Source organism: Drosophila ficusphila, unplaced genomic scaffold (assembly GCF_018152265.1).
Source record: "Drosophila ficusphila isolate 14025-0441.05 unplaced genomic scaffold, ASM1815226v1 contig_414, whole genome shotgun sequence".
In the NCBI taxonomy this organism is placed as follows: Eukaryota; Metazoa; Arthropoda; class Insecta; order Diptera; family Drosophilidae; genus Drosophila; species Drosophila ficusphila.
In genome coordinates, this window is record NW_025064328.1 from 15,433,716 (window position 1) to 15,451,367 (window position 17,652).

The 17,652-nt window shown below is 48.0% G+C and overlaps 4 protein-coding genes and 1 long non-coding RNA gene across 5 annotated transcripts; 2 read left to right on the forward strand and 3 right to left on the reverse strand.

Annotated features, from left to right (window-relative positions):
- Positions 1–407: 407 nt before the first annotated feature.
- Positions 408–725, reverse strand: LOC108101821. The gene is made up of 2 exons (XR_001772118.1): positions 614–725; positions 408–542 (listed from the first exon to the last, which is right to left on the reverse strand). It is a non-coding gene; the product is annotated as an uncharacterized LOC108101821 (long non-coding RNA).
- Positions 726–907: 182 nt separating this feature from the next.
- On the forward strand, positions 908–1,980 carry LOC108101941 (antigen 5 like allergen Cul n 1). The gene is made up of 2 exons (XM_017206526.2): positions 908–1,051; positions 1,145–1,980. The coding sequence occupies exons 1-2, from the start codon at positions 917–919 to the stop codon at positions 1,901–1,903; spliced, it is 894 nt and encodes a 297-aa protein (XP_017062015.1). The 5' UTR covers positions 908–916; the 3' UTR covers positions 1,904–1,980.
- Positions 1,981–2,150: 170 nt separating this feature from the next.
- Positions 2,151–3,750, reverse strand: LOC108101940 (leucine-rich repeat neuronal protein 2). Its single transcript, XM_017206524.2, has one exon. The coding sequence runs from the start codon at positions 3,655–3,657 to the stop codon at positions 2,206–2,208; it is 1,452 nt and encodes a 483-aa protein (XP_017062013.2). The 5' UTR covers positions 3,658–3,750; the 3' UTR covers positions 2,151–2,205.
- A 12,101-nt stretch (positions 3,751–15,851) lies between these two features.
- On the forward strand, positions 15,852–16,816 carry LOC108101806 (isochorismatase domain-containing protein 1). Its single transcript, XM_017206283.2, has 3 exons — positions 15,852–16,052; positions 16,123–16,332; positions 16,447–16,816. Exons 1-3 carry the CDS (start codon positions 15,930–15,932, stop codon positions 16,738–16,740), a joined length of 627 nt encoding a protein of 208 aa, XP_017061772.1. The 5' UTR covers positions 15,852–15,929; the 3' UTR covers positions 16,741–16,816.
- Positions 16,817–17,154: 338 nt separating this feature from the next.
- On the reverse strand, positions 17,155–17,651 carry LOC108101790 (pupal cuticle protein Edg-78E-like). Its single transcript, XM_017206267.1, has 2 exons — positions 17,640–17,651; positions 17,155–17,582 (listed from the first exon to the last, which is right to left on the reverse strand). The coding sequence occupies exons 1-2, from the start codon at positions 17,649–17,651 to the stop codon at positions 17,187–17,189; spliced, it is 408 nt and encodes a 135-aa protein (XP_017061756.1). The 3' UTR covers positions 17,155–17,186.
- Between the last annotated feature and the right edge of the window lies 1 nt (position 17,652).

A 17,652-nucleotide genomic window follows, 5' to 3' on the forward strand; every position in this document is an offset into this window, starting at 1 on the left:
GCGAAGAGTAACCTGTTTGTAAATTTAATAACCGCCCTGGTGATAGCGTCCTCCAGGAATTCTCGGATCCCCCGTTAATTAATTCATGAGGCGCCGAGTGTGCCTCTTCCCCGGGTCATCTGGTGAACAATAATTGCCAGTCAGATATCGAAATTAATAATTTGCACCATACTGGTCACTGGTGTCCAGGCGGAGGAGGAAATGCGAAGCGAAAAATATTTATTTATGCGAATTCCATTCGCAGGACTCGTAAATCTCTCGCCGCCCTCGCAGCAGAAGCTGGTGGTCCGAGTATTTATGACGGCGACTATTACATACTTTATTATTATTATTAATGCCGCGAACAATAGAGTGGTGCCAGTTGGCCAAAGACATTAATTCTGGCCATCCCCAAGTCAAGCGATCGGTAAAGTGGCACATTGACAGGTTTTATTTCAATTTTGCTCAAATGGGAGGAGAGGAATAAATTAATTTTTTGAAAGATTAATATTTATCCATTTTACTATCCTTGTGAGTGGGTCGTCGTCCACGTAAATGCACTCCTAAATTTGTGAAGTAACGAAAAATATATAATAAATATATATATAGCTATTCCACAAACAAAAGTCTGTACTTTATGTGCTCCAGATTACTTTCTCGAAAAATAGAAACAGCAGCTGACGTACTCCGTAGAAACACCTCAACCAACTCATGGTTAGAAACCAAATCTAATCTCTGGGTATTTTTCTAAAATATAAACAAATAAATGTTATGCTTTTAAAACTTGAAAACTGGAATTAAATCTAAAAGCATTGTATTTATTTTAATTTTAAAAGGTTTTCTCTATTGTTCCGCATTCTGGGCATATCAACTCGTGAAAAATGCCATTACCGAGTGCGCAAAAATAAAGTCGCTGTAAGCTGCGATACAGTCAACAATGTTTCAGCTTCGAGAGTGGTTTATCTGCGCTGTGATCCTCAGCCTTCTCTCATTCCCAGTCAGATCCTGGGACTATTGCCAGGAGCACTGGTGTCCCCGCTTCAAGGATCACGTAGCCTGTAACAACAATGGAGTGAGTGATCTGGCACAAAACAGAGAATTTGAACTTCTTCGCTAACCAGTTATATTTACAACATGAAACCCGGGTTCTCTTTAATCCATCTAGAGCTTTGGACCCCAGTGCGGTAGTGAGGCGAAGCTAGTACCCCTGAGTGGTCCGCTGAGCAGGTTCATCGTCGACCAGGTGAACTTCTACCGCAACCAAGTGGCCTCGGGCGACTTCTCCGGGTTCGGGGCCGCCCACCGCATGGCCAGTGTCCGCTGGGACCCGGAGCTGGCCCAGCTGGCGGAGCTGGCGGCCAGGAGGTGCACCCTGTCCGCCGACGAGTGCCGCAACACCAGGCGCTTCAAGCACGTGGGCCAGCTGACGGGACACGTGATCTTCAGTGCCGGACGGCACAGCGACACGGAGCTGCTGGGCCACAAGATCGCCAACTGGTTTGCCCAGTACAAAAGGGCCACCAGGGAGCTGGGAGCCGCTGATCAGGCCAGCGACATCACCAGCTTCCGCCAGCTGATGCAGGAGCGGGCCACCCACATGGGATGCGGAGTGCTCCGCCAGCGGGCAGAGGACCGCTGGCACCAGCAGTTCATCGTCTGCAACTTCGCCCGCGAGGACGTGGCCCATGAACCCGCCTACGAGGTGGGACTCCTGGCGGCCACCGGCTGTCAGGCGGGTCGCAATCTCCGCTACCCGAACCTCTGTGCCCTCCAGGAGCCTTACGACGTCAACGCCGTCGACCGCTTCCACCAGAAGCCTCCCTTGCGGATCAAGATCAGGTACAGCGGAGCCAGCACTTCGAAGGGTTTCGCCGCTACTCCTGGCTTGGCTTTTCATCCCAATATCAAACTGGGAGCTCTTTAAGTTTATGGAAATATGGTTTGTACAAAAGTTAATTTTCCCATATTTTGACATTCAATAAAATTTAAGCAATTGCTTAATTATTTTGTTTATCCTATTTTATTAAATATTTCCACACCTTACCTACTAATGTATTTCTTTAAAGCATTTTTATAAATCGCTGCTTCTCCTTGTAAATCTGGTTCCGTTTCTCTGGGTAGGAATGTTACTACATAAATTATTATTTAAGATAAAAGAAAATCCCTTTGAATATTTTACAGAACGATTAGTTTTATTCCCTTCTGGACTGGAGTTACGTACAAGGCTTAGGTGGTAGGTAGGCTGACTGGCCACTCGGCTCCTAGTGGGGGGTTCTCCTGGCGATTGGGCTCGATGGTGACGCGGGCGTAGGGGCTGCCGGCGCCCACCTTGCGCCGCATGGTGACCCCGCGGTGCGGCCGGAGCCCCATCACGATCAGGTAGATGCCGGCGGCGCTGAGGGCGATCAGGGAGAGGACCACCAGGCTGTAGGCCCACCGCGGCCAGGAGTCGCAGCTGAAGGCGTCGCCGCGGGCGGAGGTGACCAGCATGCCGCGGATGCGGGACGGCTTGTAGCAGCGGCCGTTGGTCTGGACCGGCAGCTGCTTCAGCCAGACCAGCTCGCAGTCGCACTGAAGCGGCAGACCGTTGAGGTCCAGCTCGGCAAGCTGCGCAAAAAGCGGCGCCAGCGTGGAATTAAAGGTGCGCAGCAGAGTGCCGCGAAAGCTCACCGACCGCAGAGCTTTGTGGTGGTGGCTGCTCCTGGAATCCACTGGTGCTCCGAAGGCCTCCGCGTCGAAGTGCCTCAGCTGGCGGCTGTTCTGGAAGCTCAGGGTCTCGAGAAGATCTGCGGCGGCCAGGGCCCGGGAAGCCACGCCCTGGAGCAGCGGCATGTCCTCGAGGAAGAGCTGCCGCACCTGGGTCAGGTTGGCCGTGTCCTCGGGCAGCAGCTCCTCCAGCGGGTTGTCGCTGACGTCCAGACGCAGCAGGGACTCGGGCAGCTGGCCGGGGATCCGCTGCAGCTGGTTCCTCCGCAGCGAGAGCTCCCGCAGAGGGGCGTTCACGGGCAGGCGGAGCTCACTGAGTCCGCAGGCGTCCAGGCGCAAGGTGGCCAGCTTCCAGTTGAGGCCCAGCCCGGTGTAGAGATCCACACCGGACTCGTTGAGGCGACGGTTCCAGGAGAGGTCCAGGGTGCTCAGCACCAGCAGGGGGGCGAAGAGCTTTCCAGGCAGCGAGTGGAGGTTGTTGTGGGCCAGGTCGAGCACCTGCAGGTGGGGCAGCCTCTCGAAGGAGCCCGCCTCCAGCTGGCCGATGCTGTTCCAGCCCAGGTAGAGCTCCTTCAGGCTGGTCAGATTCCGGAAGTTGCCCGCCACCAGCTGGGAGACGTTGTTGTGCCGCAGGTTCAGCTGGCGCAGGCTGTCGCTGATCAGGACGGGCACCGCGTCCACTGAGTTCCAGGAGAGGTCCAGGGTGTCGATGTAGAGGGGCAGCACCAGGGAGAGATCGCCGGCCCGGAACTCCTTGTAGCTGCAGTCGATGCGGAGGGCGCGGTTGCCCCACGGCGAGGCACTCCCGTTGCTGCACTCGCAGGAGCGTCGCGAGTTCCGCGAGGACTCCGGGTAGCAGAAGCGGTCCGTCTCCTCCGCGTCGATGATCTCCGAGTGGGCGGAGTGGCGGGAGTGGCTGGCCAGCAGGACCAGCAGCAGGGCAAAGGTCTTTGCAAATTCCAATCTCTTCATGGTAAAGGTTCTCGGTGCACTGAATCAGCGGGCGAGAGCTTCGCGACTCCCACATCCATATCTTATCGAACGCCGGAAAAGCTCCCGGGCCATTCGACGATTTTCCAATAAATTTATCAGCGCAATACTTTGGTCTTTGGTTAGTCACTGAAATCAGTTTGGGCCACCGAGTGGTAAACAAGAGTGCGGAGAGCCAAAGCCCATGGCATTTGAATTGCTGATAAGATAGCGCCGAGCTTTTGCCCTTATCTTCCGCTCTCGATAAATACTATACTATGGCTCCCCGCCCACGCCTTATCGCTTTTTAGCTTTTCTTATCTATTCCGATATCTATTTCATTAATCATTTCCCACACTCGGGCCGGCGGGTTAAGTCGTTGGCATGGATTCACCATATTGATGGATTGATAAAGCCCCAATTTCACACTCCAGAAAAGCGAGACTCTCTTCCGACTCAAAAGTCATGTGTAATCCCCTCTGGATGGGGGATTTATCTATTTCATTGCATCCGAGAGTCCGGACTTAAGTTCAAATTGTAATTACGAATTACGCCTAATGCCTTTGGCTGGGGATTTATTCTGATTGTTGACGGGAGAGAATGTGCTCCTACTTTGAGGTTTAAATTCGCGGTTCCCATGTTGTTTAACTACTGAGTTGGTAGGGGTATATTATTTGCTCGACCATTTTAAAGTCGCACAATGGCAAAGCTTTACAGAGATTGTAAGGCAAAGAAGTACTTTCTAGTCGATCTGACATTTTTTGCTGCTCCCTAACGAACTTTACGGTGCCCTCTTCACATTTGCAATTGCTGTGACTACTCGTTCAGTTTTCCTTAGCCTCCGGGCGATAGAACTCCTCTTTGTGTCAATGGAAAATTGATGAGGCTTACAGAGGAGCGGGCTCCCCACAGCCGCCCACTTTGGCATAGGCATTTGCATAAATTAAGGACTTCCAAAAACGCCTCCTTGACTTTTCCGAGTTCTCGGGGGCTGGGGGCTGGGGAAAAGCCAACACATGTAAAGCATTTAATGAGCTGTGTGCGCTTAAATTTATTGAAAATGCCAGGCACATGCTGGCTGGTGTTTGGCCCCAAGTCATTATTACGGGCAAAAATGTATTTTTAACTAAAATCTCATTAATTACGGGGAAAGTGGAGAGCGTGTGTGTGTCTGTGTGTGTGAAATAATTACGGCATTACAAGCAATTTAATTAAAGCCCAATTTTCGCACATCTGCAATAATGGAATTGTTAATTAATAGGCCGAATCACAAACAGCCATCAATCGGAACGGAACAGCTGGCCGGGTTAGCAGGCCGTGTTTTGGCCAGCAATCGCAAAATAAATTCCCCGCGATACGTGCCAAACATGGCGAGCGAGGTCCTGCCGCCTGAATATTTATGAAAATTTTAATATTAAATCGCTTTCTGATGCCCACGGCACAGGCAGTGGAAAATGCTGGGGGGAGGGGGGCGAAAACTAAAGCTGGCAATCAATGGCTGAAATGCAATTTCCCCCCGGACGGAATGTGCAATCATTAAAAGCGCTTGATTATCCGCAGGCAAACGGCATTGTCCTCGTCATCCAGCAATTGACTGTAATGATGCCCCAGCAGTGTCAGTCGGCTGTCACATCCTCCGTGTGTGGATGTTGTACTATATATATATATACGTATACAGACTGGCGGCCAGCGACAGTTTATGGCGCCCTAATTGAATCGCTTGTCATGCATTTGTCTAATAATGGCGCATTAATTTGCCATAATGCGGACTGGGCTTCAGCTTCCGTTTCCGGTCGCTCTTGCTGGTGATGCTGGTGGTGGTGGCAGTGCTCTTTCCATGTGTCCTGGTCCACGTGGGTTCCAGCTCAGCTCTGTGGGCTAAACATCTCCGACACGGCCTTTTAACTCGGGGCAAGTATGCAGCAAAAAGCCTGCACACTCACTCGCCTTCTAATTGCCTTTGAAAGCGTTTCTGTCACGCAATTTAAAACTCGTAATTCCAGCCGGGGGTCGGGCTAAATTCATTAGTCGGGCTTTAGGAGCTGCCATTAACCCGCATGCACACATACACTTACACCCCCACACACACACTCGCACACACACAGGCATATTGCTCACTTGCGGTTCGCCATTCGGATATCACTCGCTTTCGCTGCGCTCAATTTAATCGGCGAATTTAAAGAAAATGATTGTCTCTAATGGGCGGACGTGCCCACAGAATGCGACCTTTGACCGCAACAGTCGGTGGGCCGGAAGCCCCGTGAAGCCGTTTATATATTGGCTCTGCCCCAGATCCAGATCCAGCTGATAACAGTTGAATAATGAACAAATAATGGCCAGCAACCTTCTTGCCTGCTCAAATATTAAGTATACGCCGGGGAGCACTGCTCGGGGAGCCCCCTGGAATAACAGATGAAGAATGGCCGTACTGCTGAGTTGTACAAGCCCAATAATCCGTTACATAACCCAGGAGGGGGTGGGGGAATAGCTGGCCAGAGATCTTAATGTTAATTAGGAGCAAATATGCCGTTTTTGGAATCCATTCGAAGCCACATGTCTGGCTGCTTCAATGAATGCAATTGTTTTGATAAATGATTTTCTCCTTAACATAATTAGTCAGCAAGCGAGTGGGGATTTTCTTATTCCAATAACCATATGTGGAATGTAAATGTTTTATGTAATTATTTAGTCCTTCATTTGATTAATTGCTTGGACTTGCACATGTCTTTTGTTTTATCCTAAGATTACAAATGTTTTCAATTGATTAGTGCAGGAATCAAACACACACCTCTCTCTTCCAGTGCATGTGAATTTACCTTTTGAATAATAACTCACCCTCCGTAATATTAATACCTTTAATGTATGCCACAATCGAGGATTCCACAAGCCGCATGCAAGGATGGTATGGAAATTTGTGTTTTGAATAATCAATTCCACTTGTTATCCTTTGGCTTGTGGTCCCTGTTCCCATGGCATCCTTGCGATAGCGCTGCCAGCCACTCGACGTTTTTACGGCCAGCTCCATGGAAAAGGCAATTTGCAGGCTGCAGCATTTGTTGCTCCACCGCCAACATGCGAAGTGGCCGAGATTGGACTCTCCGTCCGAGAGTGTTGCCCCTCGCTTTTGTTGGTCCTTGCGAAGCACTGGGCGGCACTGATGAGTGGAGAGTGGAGAGGATACCCCGGATCCTCTGTCAACAGACGGCTCCTCTGTAATTTGATTTGTTTTGGCCGATTGCTGCGGCGCTACATTGTTTCTCAGTCGGATACTTTGGCCGCACTAATTAATTCTGGCTCGCAAACAAAGGAGCCGATGTCCTGGGAGATAGTGCTGCATTGTTTCTGCTCCCCGGCGCTTGCAGGGCCATAAATGTCAGCCGGGCTGCATTTCCCAATTCAATCCAGCTGTCAATGTGGGTTTCTTTCCCCCCCCCCAACCCCCCTTTCCTCCTCGAAAACAGATATACAGATACCCGCTTAGTTGCCGAGGAAAGCCGAAGATTTATTGCCAGTTGCCAAAAGCCCACAAAATTAATGTACTTCTCAGTCGAGTTTAGCAGCTGTGTGTAAGCTTGTGTGTGTGTGTGGCTAAAACCGGTGTTTGTGTCTGTGTCTGTGGGTGTGTGTGTTTGGCCCCTAATGAAGTTGTTAATGCGAGTGCTGTCCTGCCAATTCCTGCACTCGAGTCCTGCGGCCCGTGTCCTTTCCCCCCGCGCATAGTACACACGAAAATCTAATAAGACGCTTACGTCTGTTGCTGTTTGGGGTCTCTGCTTGGCCAGGAGGCTTTCACACCCTTTCGAGGTCCTTTTGGGGGTCCTTTTGGAGGTCCCGCCCCCCGCTCCGGGCTCTTACATAAGCCATTAGCCAGAGGAAAACGGCAGAGCGTGACAGTCGTATTCCTCCGGCTTGTTTCTTTCAAATTTTATTGCTCAGCTTTTTACGGTCAGCGTCTCTTCAATACTCGCATGTACTCGTATATATTGTTTATTCTGTCTATATATCGGAGCATCGGCTAGTTCTTCATCTTCGCTTGGCCAGCACTTATTTTTATGTCCTGCTCTTGATTGGATCGTAAACTTAACTCTTAGAGCGCGATGTCCTCTGTGTTAATCAGCCGGGCAAAAGAGTTGCACTTATTATCTTCTTCAGGCAAATTAAATTACTGTCAGCCAGATAAAGTCATTCGCTCAAAAAGGTGAGCTCACCTTAATTATTTAAGCACTGAGCAACTTCTTCTATGACATTCCCGACAGCCTTTTTAATGAAGCTTGGCGACTGCTCAACAATAGGATAAGGTAGGAAATGCTAGTCAGAATTTATTTATTTGTTGTGCTGGGAAACACTTTTGAACTATATAAAAGGTGTTTAATATTAGATAGGAACCACCTTTTATTCTTTTCGGTGCAGCCACTGCAGTTTGCCCTCTCGGTTCTTGGATTTTTTTGTTTGCCAAGAAGGACGCGAAATGAATGCCAGACAAACTGCTGCAGTTGGGGCAAATAAATTAATTTTTCATTTATGGGCCAGGGGATTGTGTCACGCATTGAGAGCTCGCTTAATTAGATGAAGTGAAAGTGGGCGATCCGAGACCGGAGAAAGGAGAAAGGAGAAGGGAGAAGGGAGAAAGGAGAAAGGAGAGACGTGAAAGGAGAAAGGAAACCCGAGATTCGAGAGCCGAGACCCGAGACAATTGCAGCTGACATCCCCGGCCAGTTAACTGGGTCAATTGCCGGTGGCGCTGGCTCTGAACTCTGGCCGTGATGGGGCATATTTTAAGGGGGGATCTGGCAGCTGGCAATAAGTGCAGTCTAATTTAATAACGAGCTCGGTCTGAAGGGCTCGAGATAACAAAAGATGCAGCCCGAATGCCGCCAATCAGGTTTCCAGGTGTCCCACGACGCACACACACTCATAAGCCGAAGGATGTGTGTAATTGACAGCGCCAAAGCACACTTGACAGGCTCTCACACACACACATATACACCTATGGCCCTGGGAAGTAGGCAACACTCTTGCTCGATGCTGGCAAAATGAATATTAAGCGGGCTCGTACGAAATGATTTTCGTAATTTAATTGAACCGTCAGCATTCAGTGCACTCCGGCCTTAATTATACTTTGAGTGGGCCGGAGCCAGACGGCGCGCCATCCCAGGGCAATTTTCGATAATTGAAATTTTATGACCCAGTCCCTCGCTTTGTCACGCCGCCGAGAACATCGGCACATGAACTCATGTTCATGTGGCAGCACCGAAACTGTCAATAAAAGTGACATCAAGCCAGGGCTAAGAGCATCGGGCTGATAATTTATGTAGCACAGATTCCATGTTTAATGCCCGGCCTAGGCAGCCACTCAAGATATGTGCTGTACATTAATGTAGGCACTCCCCGCCACGAAATCAAGTTCAGGAGTCAAGGACTCGGCTCGATGGCGCCAGGTAAATTTATGCAGCACTTGTTATTGCCTTTGTAGCGCCTCCTGATATTGAAACTCCGGCGTCGTAAATATTTTTATGTTCGCAGTGGCACTTTTACTGCACTCGACGCCCGACAGAGCTCCTCCACCTGTCGCCTCTAGATTTGTCACAAACAGAAGAAGCCCCTGCCGAAAATAAAACACATAAATCCTCACATACGTCAGCGGCAAGTTTTCAGATTGACCAGAGCGAAAAAAGTTCCCTTTTTTATGATGCATTTAAAAGTTTTGATTATGCCGAGCGTAGCGGTATGCTGGAACATGTAACTTATTTAATTTCCTCCCAGCCCCCTTCCTTCGACCCGAAAAGTTCATTTAAAGTTTGGTTGCAACCATAAATTCCTAGGCCGAAACCTAAAATATAAACAGTCGGGGCGAGAGTGTGTGTGCCAGGGAAAAAGTTGGATGCGGTCGTAAATCCGGCATTTGTCAGTCGCCAAGTGTATGCCGTTCCGCCTACCAGAACACTGAGAGAAATCGGAAGAGGAGATGTTTTCGGATAGCGAGCTTAGAGGATGTCCCACACCTTTGATTATAGTTATTTCTGTTTTTCTAAAAACATTTTTAAACCTTCAAAAACATGGCATAGCATCCGATTTTCATCGGGGTTTAAGGGTGAAAATTTCGCCAGTGCTTTGGCAGAAAACGTGCAACTCAGTCGTCCTCTAATTGGCCTTTTTATGCACACAGGCACACTCGACATCATTTCCATTTCCAGGGCCATTTCCGTGCCAAAGCAGTTTATCACTCTAACTATGCACATTCAGTGGATCCTTTGCGCCCCTCTCCCCCCTTCCCTTTAGCCCCGCCAGCCCCCTCCTTTACCTCCGCACTGCAGTTGCATTGCGATTCAATATTGCTCATACGAGGTGGATGCCGGCTGGCTGATGGGCACAGAAATTGCCGGCGGGCTAACGAAGCCCTTGAAGGAGGGGGGGAAAGCGCGAGTTTCGGGGGTCGAGCGTCCTGGTTCCCAGCCCTTCCAACTGCAACAAAGTGCTAATCTGGGGGAGTGGGGGGAAAGGGGAAAGGGCAAAGGGGGAAAGGGGGAGGAGCAGGACGAAGAGGCTTCTTCTTCGCCGCTTAATCGCCATGTGCGACAGGCTTAACTTGTCGGCTTTGAGTGTCAGCGCTGAGCCTCGTTTAGCCTTTGAGTGCTGCGCCAGTGGGTGGTGCCGGGAGGTCCTGCGGAGGTCCTGCGCGGGTCCTGGGATGAGGTAGAGCCTCCGTGTGCCCTGGTGCGTAACTCGGCTGACATGTTATTAGTTTCATCAGCGAAGGAGACTGGCGCAGAACTTGTTTCTCGTTTCCATTCCATTAATTGAGTCCGCAGGCAGTTGCGCCACCGGAGGTCCTTCGCCCTTCGATTCGGCGGTCTATTCCACTCCTGTTCCGCCCTGGGCCTCTGATTTATTTAACCGATTATTTGGGAGTTTACTTTTGTGCTGATTTAGGAATTATTTGAAATAATTGGTTCGCTTGATTTATGCGGGGATTTTGGCGGATAATTGCATACAGGCAGTTAAGGGGTTTGCGATTGTTCGTTGTTTTATATTGAACCAAATAAATTGTTTTATAGATAACTTTTAATTGTATATTTTCGTTGAAATGGCACGCTGATTGTATTAAATTTAAACTATAACATAAGTGGCTTTGTTTTTTCTTAAATTAAAAGCATTTCATTACCTTCATTTGGCATTTTTGTGGGTATAATTTTGGCTTTAAATATAATAACCATTTTTTCTCCTTCGGTTATTAAATTCATGGTTGAACTTTTCACATTGTTTAAGTGACTTTTATATTAAGCTAGCAATAAACGTAGTCCATAAACCTCATTGTTCATTTTAGTTGCAGAACAGAGTCAAACAAATGCTTGATTTAATTCGCCTCTTCGATTCGTCCATAAACATTTTATAGAGCAACTCTCTCAATTTCTTAGCCGTATTTATTGGAAATTCCTTGGCCAAGCTGAGCCGTTCCAAGCACAATTGAACAATAATGCGACAGCCTCATTAAATGCTCTTGCCAATGGCAGCAGGAGCAAACAAAGACAAGGACCCGGCAAACAGGATCGCCAGCCAGAGGGGAAAGGTCGAACTTTGCTCCGCTTTGGTTGTTTAGAGCTGCTTTCGCCTTCATTGTTCGGCAATAAAAAGCTGTTGTTCATTTTTATGGAGTAACGCCTCGCGCCGCCGCCTTATCCTCGTCCCTACTCCTTTCTGAGTGCCTTGCCAGGATGCCAGGCAGCCAGTATGCCACGATGGCGGGATAGAGTCAGGCAGGCAGACGTCGTCATTGTCCTGCCGTTGTCGCCTTGCCATTATTGTGATACGACTCAAAAACAAGAGGGAAACGGCGGCAACAACAAGGCACTTGCCCGATCCACTGAAAAAAATAAGGTTTTAGTGTTCCTAACGCAGCTCCATAAAATTTGTGTGGCTCATTTTTCAATATTTATCCGTAATATACTTAACTCAACGAAGCATTCGTTGTATATTAATGAAAACATTAGTAAATCTGCATAATAAAATTAGCGTTTATTTTTTCGCTTCTACATTTTTTTCAGTGTAGCTCAGGCTGCCATTGAAGTGCGATTGTGTGTGTGTGTGGGCGCCTTGTTGTTGTGCGAATGCGAGTGTGGGTGGATGACGCACATAATGAGTCTGCGTGGCAAGTACAAAAGTTTATAAATATGATGGAATAATTAAAACTTGGCGCCAATTTGGAGGCGCTCCCCGAGTCGAAGGTGGCCAAAAGGCTGTCAGCAACAAAGAGGCGAGGGTGGGAAGTCCCTGCCACGCCCCTTTTGGGCATTGTTGTTGCCTTTGGCGCCGCTTGCCCTTTGGGACTTTCCTTTGAGCCCGGCCGCAATTTTTTTCGTGTTCTTCGGCAAGGATGTGAGAATTTGTATGCTTTATGTTTTGCAGATGCTTAGAAAAGTTTTTGTATTTTGTTTTTTGTTTTTCGGCCTTGTTGTTCTTTGCCGTGCTTTAACTTTGTTGGGCCACCTTGCCGTCCCCCTGTTAATTATGCAACATTAATTAAGGCCCGATGCGGATATGGCCTTTAAGCAGGCCACGCTACGTGGCTTTAAAGAAGCCAGCCCATTCAGAGGGCCATAATTATGTGCACGCTTATCAAAGCCCGTCGGAGTCTCAGCCTCCGAGCAGGCCACTCAGCCGGGTTTATTTGCAGACTCCGCCGGAGTCGCAAGACACGGAATCCGGAAATGCGCCGCTCGACGCTCGGTTCAATGAACCCCAATGACAAGAGCAGCAGCAGCAGCAGTGGCTGTGCCAAATGCGAAGGACTCCGCCTGCAAGCTGCTTAAAGTTCAAGCCAGCTCTGCCGGCAATAAAAACGTGGGGCGAAGAGTTACGGCTTTCCGAAGTAACACATGTTCAGCTGGCTCGTTTGGCTCGTTTGGCCCGTTTAATGGGCACCAAGGTGAGCCGAGCTCTTCAATTTGTTTGAATCTGTTTGCCGGGCAGGGTGAAAAGTTTACAGAAATAATCCCGGCAAAAAAAAAATAACACCGAGTAAGCTGCCAAGAACTTGTCCTGTCTTGTGTGTGGGTGTTCCGGATCTGTGCTGTAAATCCTTTACTCGAAAATTGTTGCTGCCGCATGTTGTGTGCTCCGCCAGCCCGATTGTACAACAAATAAGTTCTGTGACACGGCCAGGCGTGCCATGATGAATGAGGGAGGCCCAGGATCTTTTCCTTCTTTCCATCCCAATCCCTGTCCTTTGCCCTTTTGAGAAGTGCAACCCTCTGTTAGACATGTCAATTTCCAGCCTGATGCATCGCTCACGGACAGCGGGCGGGGCCAAAGAATTGCGTTGCTGAAAAGCCAAAGATTTTCATCCAATTTGCAAAAGTGGAATACGCATACGCCCCGTGGTCCGTTGAGTTCGATGCGACACGTGGCCGTGCACTTGAATTTAAAGTGTGAGCGCGTTTAGCTTCGTGATTTTCCAATATTTTTTTATATGTTTTCTGTCTGAAGGGAAAATAATAGAAATTCCTGAAAAATCGTTTAGTTAGTACGTAGAATTCCATCATAAATGTACTTCCCAACCCATTTTCCCAGTGCAGATTTAGAAAGGCATGGAGGACATGTGTTGGCAACGTGCCTGCCGGCAAGTCAAACATTACGACATTACGCGCTTTCCAATTCACCTGTGAAAATCATTTTCTTCGTTTCTTCGCGGGGGAAAAAAAACAAAGAGTCGGCCCGAAGTCAGGGGCGGAATTTTCGGCGAATTTGCCTTGTCAAATGTTGAGGGAGACGTGACAAGCATTAGCTACAGCTACAAGCTCCGGATGACAACCTACAACCTGTGCCCCCGATAATGTCGATGCCGCTGCATGTCCTTGCGCGCGAGGAGGTTCCAAAAAAAAAAAATATTTCCCTGCCGCGCCGTGTGTAGTAGTTTGGCATATCATTTCGTCGCCAATTTGAAAATCGTTGATATGCATGGGAGTCAGGCGACCTCAAGAGGTGTAAACAGAGGGCAAAAGGGGGTGGCGAATCCAATTGGTTGGGGCGCCGCCTCACGTACCTGCCATATTCGTACATATATATGTACATATGTTTGGGGGCCTCGGAAAGTTGGCCGCGTGCAAAGTGCTTTTCGGTGTTCTTCTGCAGCCACGAGACCTCAACTCTTTTAGTTGCTCCACCTAACTAACTAACCGAGAGCCTTTAAACCCCAATATTCGCCCGGACAGCAATATGCAAATGGAAATGGAATATTCGAAATTAAATGCGTTTACACAAAGTCGAGTTTGTCGAATCAGGAATTACTGCAAATAAAACTACAATTGATTCGCATTTACATTTCATTGGGTAAATTGCACAATTGCAAATGGCACTGCACGTTCGGTTGGGGGCGGGGAGTTCAAAAGACTTGAATACTCTAAATAAATGGCATAACATTTTCCCCATTTCCCCATTCGATCTCGCATGAGAGCACTTTCCCCGGGACTCCCCAGATGGAAGATGGCTTGAGAAATCACATAAAAATACAGTCAGGCAGACGCACAAACTCTCTGGGCGCTTGTTGTTGCTCCCCGAACATCTTGGATTTTTATTGCCATATATTCGAACTTACGGCTGCCTGCCTGGGCTGGAGTAACAAAACGAAAACATTTCGACTTTACTTTATGCTCACAAATTGTTTCTCAAATGAACAATTTTAAATTTTCACATTCAATAAATTGCTGCTGGGATGCCATCCAATTGCTGGGGGGAACTTGATGTTGTTGTGCCACTTTTTCCTTTGTAGATGAAAAAACTTTTTGTCAATTGTGTCGACTTATTATTAGCATTAGCACTTTTTGACTAGGCACCTAATACACTTACCAACGAGGGGGAACGAATTCATGATTCGTAGGGAATATGTGAGCTCATGTTTATTTCAAATCGAAGTGCCATCTTACTTGAGTGATTTTTCACATTAATTGACTTCCCCTTCCTCAATTCTGATCAACTCAAGTTAAACATTTTATATTTTTAAACTGTTTTTTGCTCATAAATGAAATCTCCGTCAATTACCAACTCCCATTATTTTTTTCCTACGGTGAGCCGCACTGAAACTTTCTCAGGAAGTGCGAGTACTTTGCAAGTGAAAGTGTAGCCGAACAAAAATGCAAATGACTCCCGATTCCGGTGAAGCGCAAATGGCGTCGAAATTGAAAATCAAGATGACTTCTTCTAGCAGAATAGGGAGCGAGGCGTCATGAATACAGAAACCCCCGCAAGCGGCGAATACAGGTGCCACTCAGGTGCGTACGCATGTGTTTGTCTCAGACATTTCGATTACTTTTTGAGTGGTTCCACTAGGGGCTCTCTTTTGAAGCCCCCAAATTGCTGCATCCGCAAACTTTGGGGTCTCATGAAATATGTAGACCAGAAATGAGCGGAGAAGGGGCGTGGCACACAAAAGACGGCACAATTACTGAAATATGCATGCGACTCGGACTCGCCTTGGCCATTATCGTGGGCTTCCTTTTTCCCGGATCCAGGAAAGTATCGGCCCGGGTCCATCGAGGCTACGTGCCGGGAATGTCCAAGATATTGCCATCGCCCGCCGGACACTCATTCCGGGGAATGCCAATGGCATTGGATCCAACGGCTCTCCACATTTGTGGTTTTTGAAACTGCACGCATTTGATTGCGTTATTGAAATTGACTGGTCCGGTGGCTTCATTACTATAATGTCGGTCGGCAGCTTGGGAGCTCGGGGGCGGGTGTGTTTCTGAGGAATTCAATTATAAATGCCTGCAGATTCCAGGTTGCCTTGGCTTATGAATATAAATCTGCTGGCTGTGCGGCAGCTTCCACTTAATTGCCGTTGGCCTAGGCGAAGGTAAAACGGGGCGGTTTGGTAATTATTTACTTCATGGTGTCGCCTTGGGCACAGTTAAATTAAATGAGGATTATGTGAGCTTTTTAATTAACTCAGGCGGCTATATGATCTTTACCATTTGCATTTATTTAAATTTATAACTTTTTTGGGCATCGTGTTTAAATCTAGTGCTAAATCGTAATCGTAGAAACGAAAATTAAAATAAGTAGGTCGCTTAGCCATTTGAACTAAACAATACGCAGAAAATGAAACGGTTTTGTGTAAGTCGATAACATTTCCTGCGGAAGCCGGCAATCGATCGCCTAACCGGTTCGCTTATAGGTATCCCTGGCAGAAAACAGCTGTTACCATCGGTCAGTTCAACTAGCAAGCAAAAATTGCGTATTTTGAAAAACTATAACTATTTTATTAAATATTTTTAGACAATATGGCCCTAAGACGCTGTCACTTGAACCCGAAGAAAACCCTTTTCCTGTTATGCGACATTCAGGAAAAGTTCCGACCCGGCATGCCGCTTTTTGAAAACATGGTCAAGAACGTTGATAAACTTGTAGGTTGAACTTTGATTTTGATATTAATCCTTATCTTCCGCCTTTAAGATTAACACAAATCGATTTTAGAATAAGGCGGGCAAGGCTCTTGATGTTCCACTGATTGTCACCGAACACTATCCGGAAAAACTGGGAAAAACCGTAGCCCAATTGGATGTGAGCCATGCAAAATTGGTCGCTGGAAAAACCCTTTTCAGTATGTTTACTCCTGAAGTCAAGGCTGTGATCAAGGATATTTTCAATGACAAGCCAGAGGATGTAGTTTTATATGGCCTGGAGGTGAGTTCCGATCTTTAAAAATTGTAATAAATTTTAGCTAAATCAGTTGTAGGAAAACTTTTGTATTTAGTGATAATCAAACTAAATAAGTTCTAATTAAATTCCCTTTCTCAGTCTCACATTTGTGTGGAGCAAACGGCCATCGATCTGCTGGAGCAGAACATCAACGTATACATCGTGGCGGACTGCTGCTCCTCCAGGCTAAACCAGGATCGGGACTTGGCCCTGGATCGCCTGCGCCAAGCGGGCTGTGTGATCACAACTAGTGAGAGCATTATTTTTGACCTGGTTAGAGACAAGAACAACCCCAAGTTCGATGCGATCCGGAAGCTGGTCACCCAACCCTCGGTGGACATGGAACTCACGCGCAACGGGAATGGATTGCCAGTGGGCAGTGCCAAGCTGTGAGGTTACCCCTTCTTGTCTATTTGTCTGTGTGCTGTGTGTGATGATGCCAATTGCATTTATATAACCATGCAGAAAAGTGTTTTTGCGGATGAGCGGATGGCGGGATTGAGGGGAAGCGGGAAATGGGCAAAATGGGAGCAGCACCCATTTAAGTTGTCATTTCCGTAACATATTCCAATGGCCCCGCACAATGGGTGAGTCCATATTTGAATTTGCCATTTAACAATAGCCTCGAATGGCCTCCCTTCCGGCGAGTTGTTCCCTGCCCACTGGCCCATTTCCGCCGGGGTCCTTATTATGCCGATGACAATGCGTATTTTATGAACACCCGACACCCCCCATTGAATGTAAGGCTGAGTGTTGCGTCGTAACCTTTTATTCGAACATCAGGGAGTGGCAGTAGGAAATCAGCGACGCATTGGGCGGAATATGAGTCATTCAAGGGCTTAGTGAAGTCGATGTCCATGCGGGCGGACTGTTGGATGCACTGGTCGTGGCTGCGAGTGCTGATCCCTGTGCGAATGGGAATCAATGTAAGCCAGCGCCTTAAGGATCGCCGCTGGAGTGGGCGGAGGTGTGGGCAGAAGATCCCCGTGCGGATGATAGCCATTCTCATCGGCGGTATAGGAAATCTTCACGGGCTGTCCCTCCTTTGATTTGAAGTGGTACTCCCCGTGCACCTGGTGTTCATTACCAGCCTCTCCGACTCCAATGCCGTTGGTTATGTCAAAGCCATAGGCAAACTTGCCGTGTCCATCCTCCTTTTTGTACTGATTTGCCACCCTTGCGTGGGCGTCGTCATCGTTGGCGACGCACGCCCCAATTAGCAAGATAAGGGTCAGCTGGAAAGCACAACCTTATGAGGATAATCTTCCTGCAGAAACCCAAAACTAACTTACGTATTGGAACATT

What these genes read in the sequence shown, in the direction of transcription:
- LOC108101941 (XM_017206526.2), top strand. Translation starts at nt 917, where the DNA reads ATGTTTCAGCTTCGAGAGTGGTTTATCTGCGCTGTGATCCTCAGCCTT. An exon ending in TAGCCTGTAACAACAATGGA is followed by an intron (nt 1,052 to 1,144) that starts GTGAGTGATCTG and finishes TAATCCATCTAG; the next exon opens with AGCTTTGGACCCCAGTGCGG.
- LOC108101940 (XM_017206524.2), bottom strand. Translation starts at nt 3,657, where the DNA reads ATGAAGAGATTGGAATTTGCAAAGACCTTTGCCCTGCTGCTGGTCCTG.
- LOC108101806 (XM_017206283.2), top strand. Translation starts at nt 15,930, where the DNA reads ATGGCCCTAAGACGCTGTCACTTGAACCCGAAGAAAACCCTTTTCCTG. An exon ending in TCAAGAACGTTGATAAACTT is followed by an intron (nt 16,053 to 16,122) that starts GTAGGTTGAACT and finishes AATCGATTTTAG; the next exon opens with AATAAGGCGGGCAAGGCTCT. An exon ending in TAGTTTTATATGGCCTGGAG is followed by an intron (nt 16,333 to 16,446) that starts GTGAGTTCCGAT and finishes TCCCTTTCTCAG; the next exon opens with TCTCACATTTGTGTGGAGCA.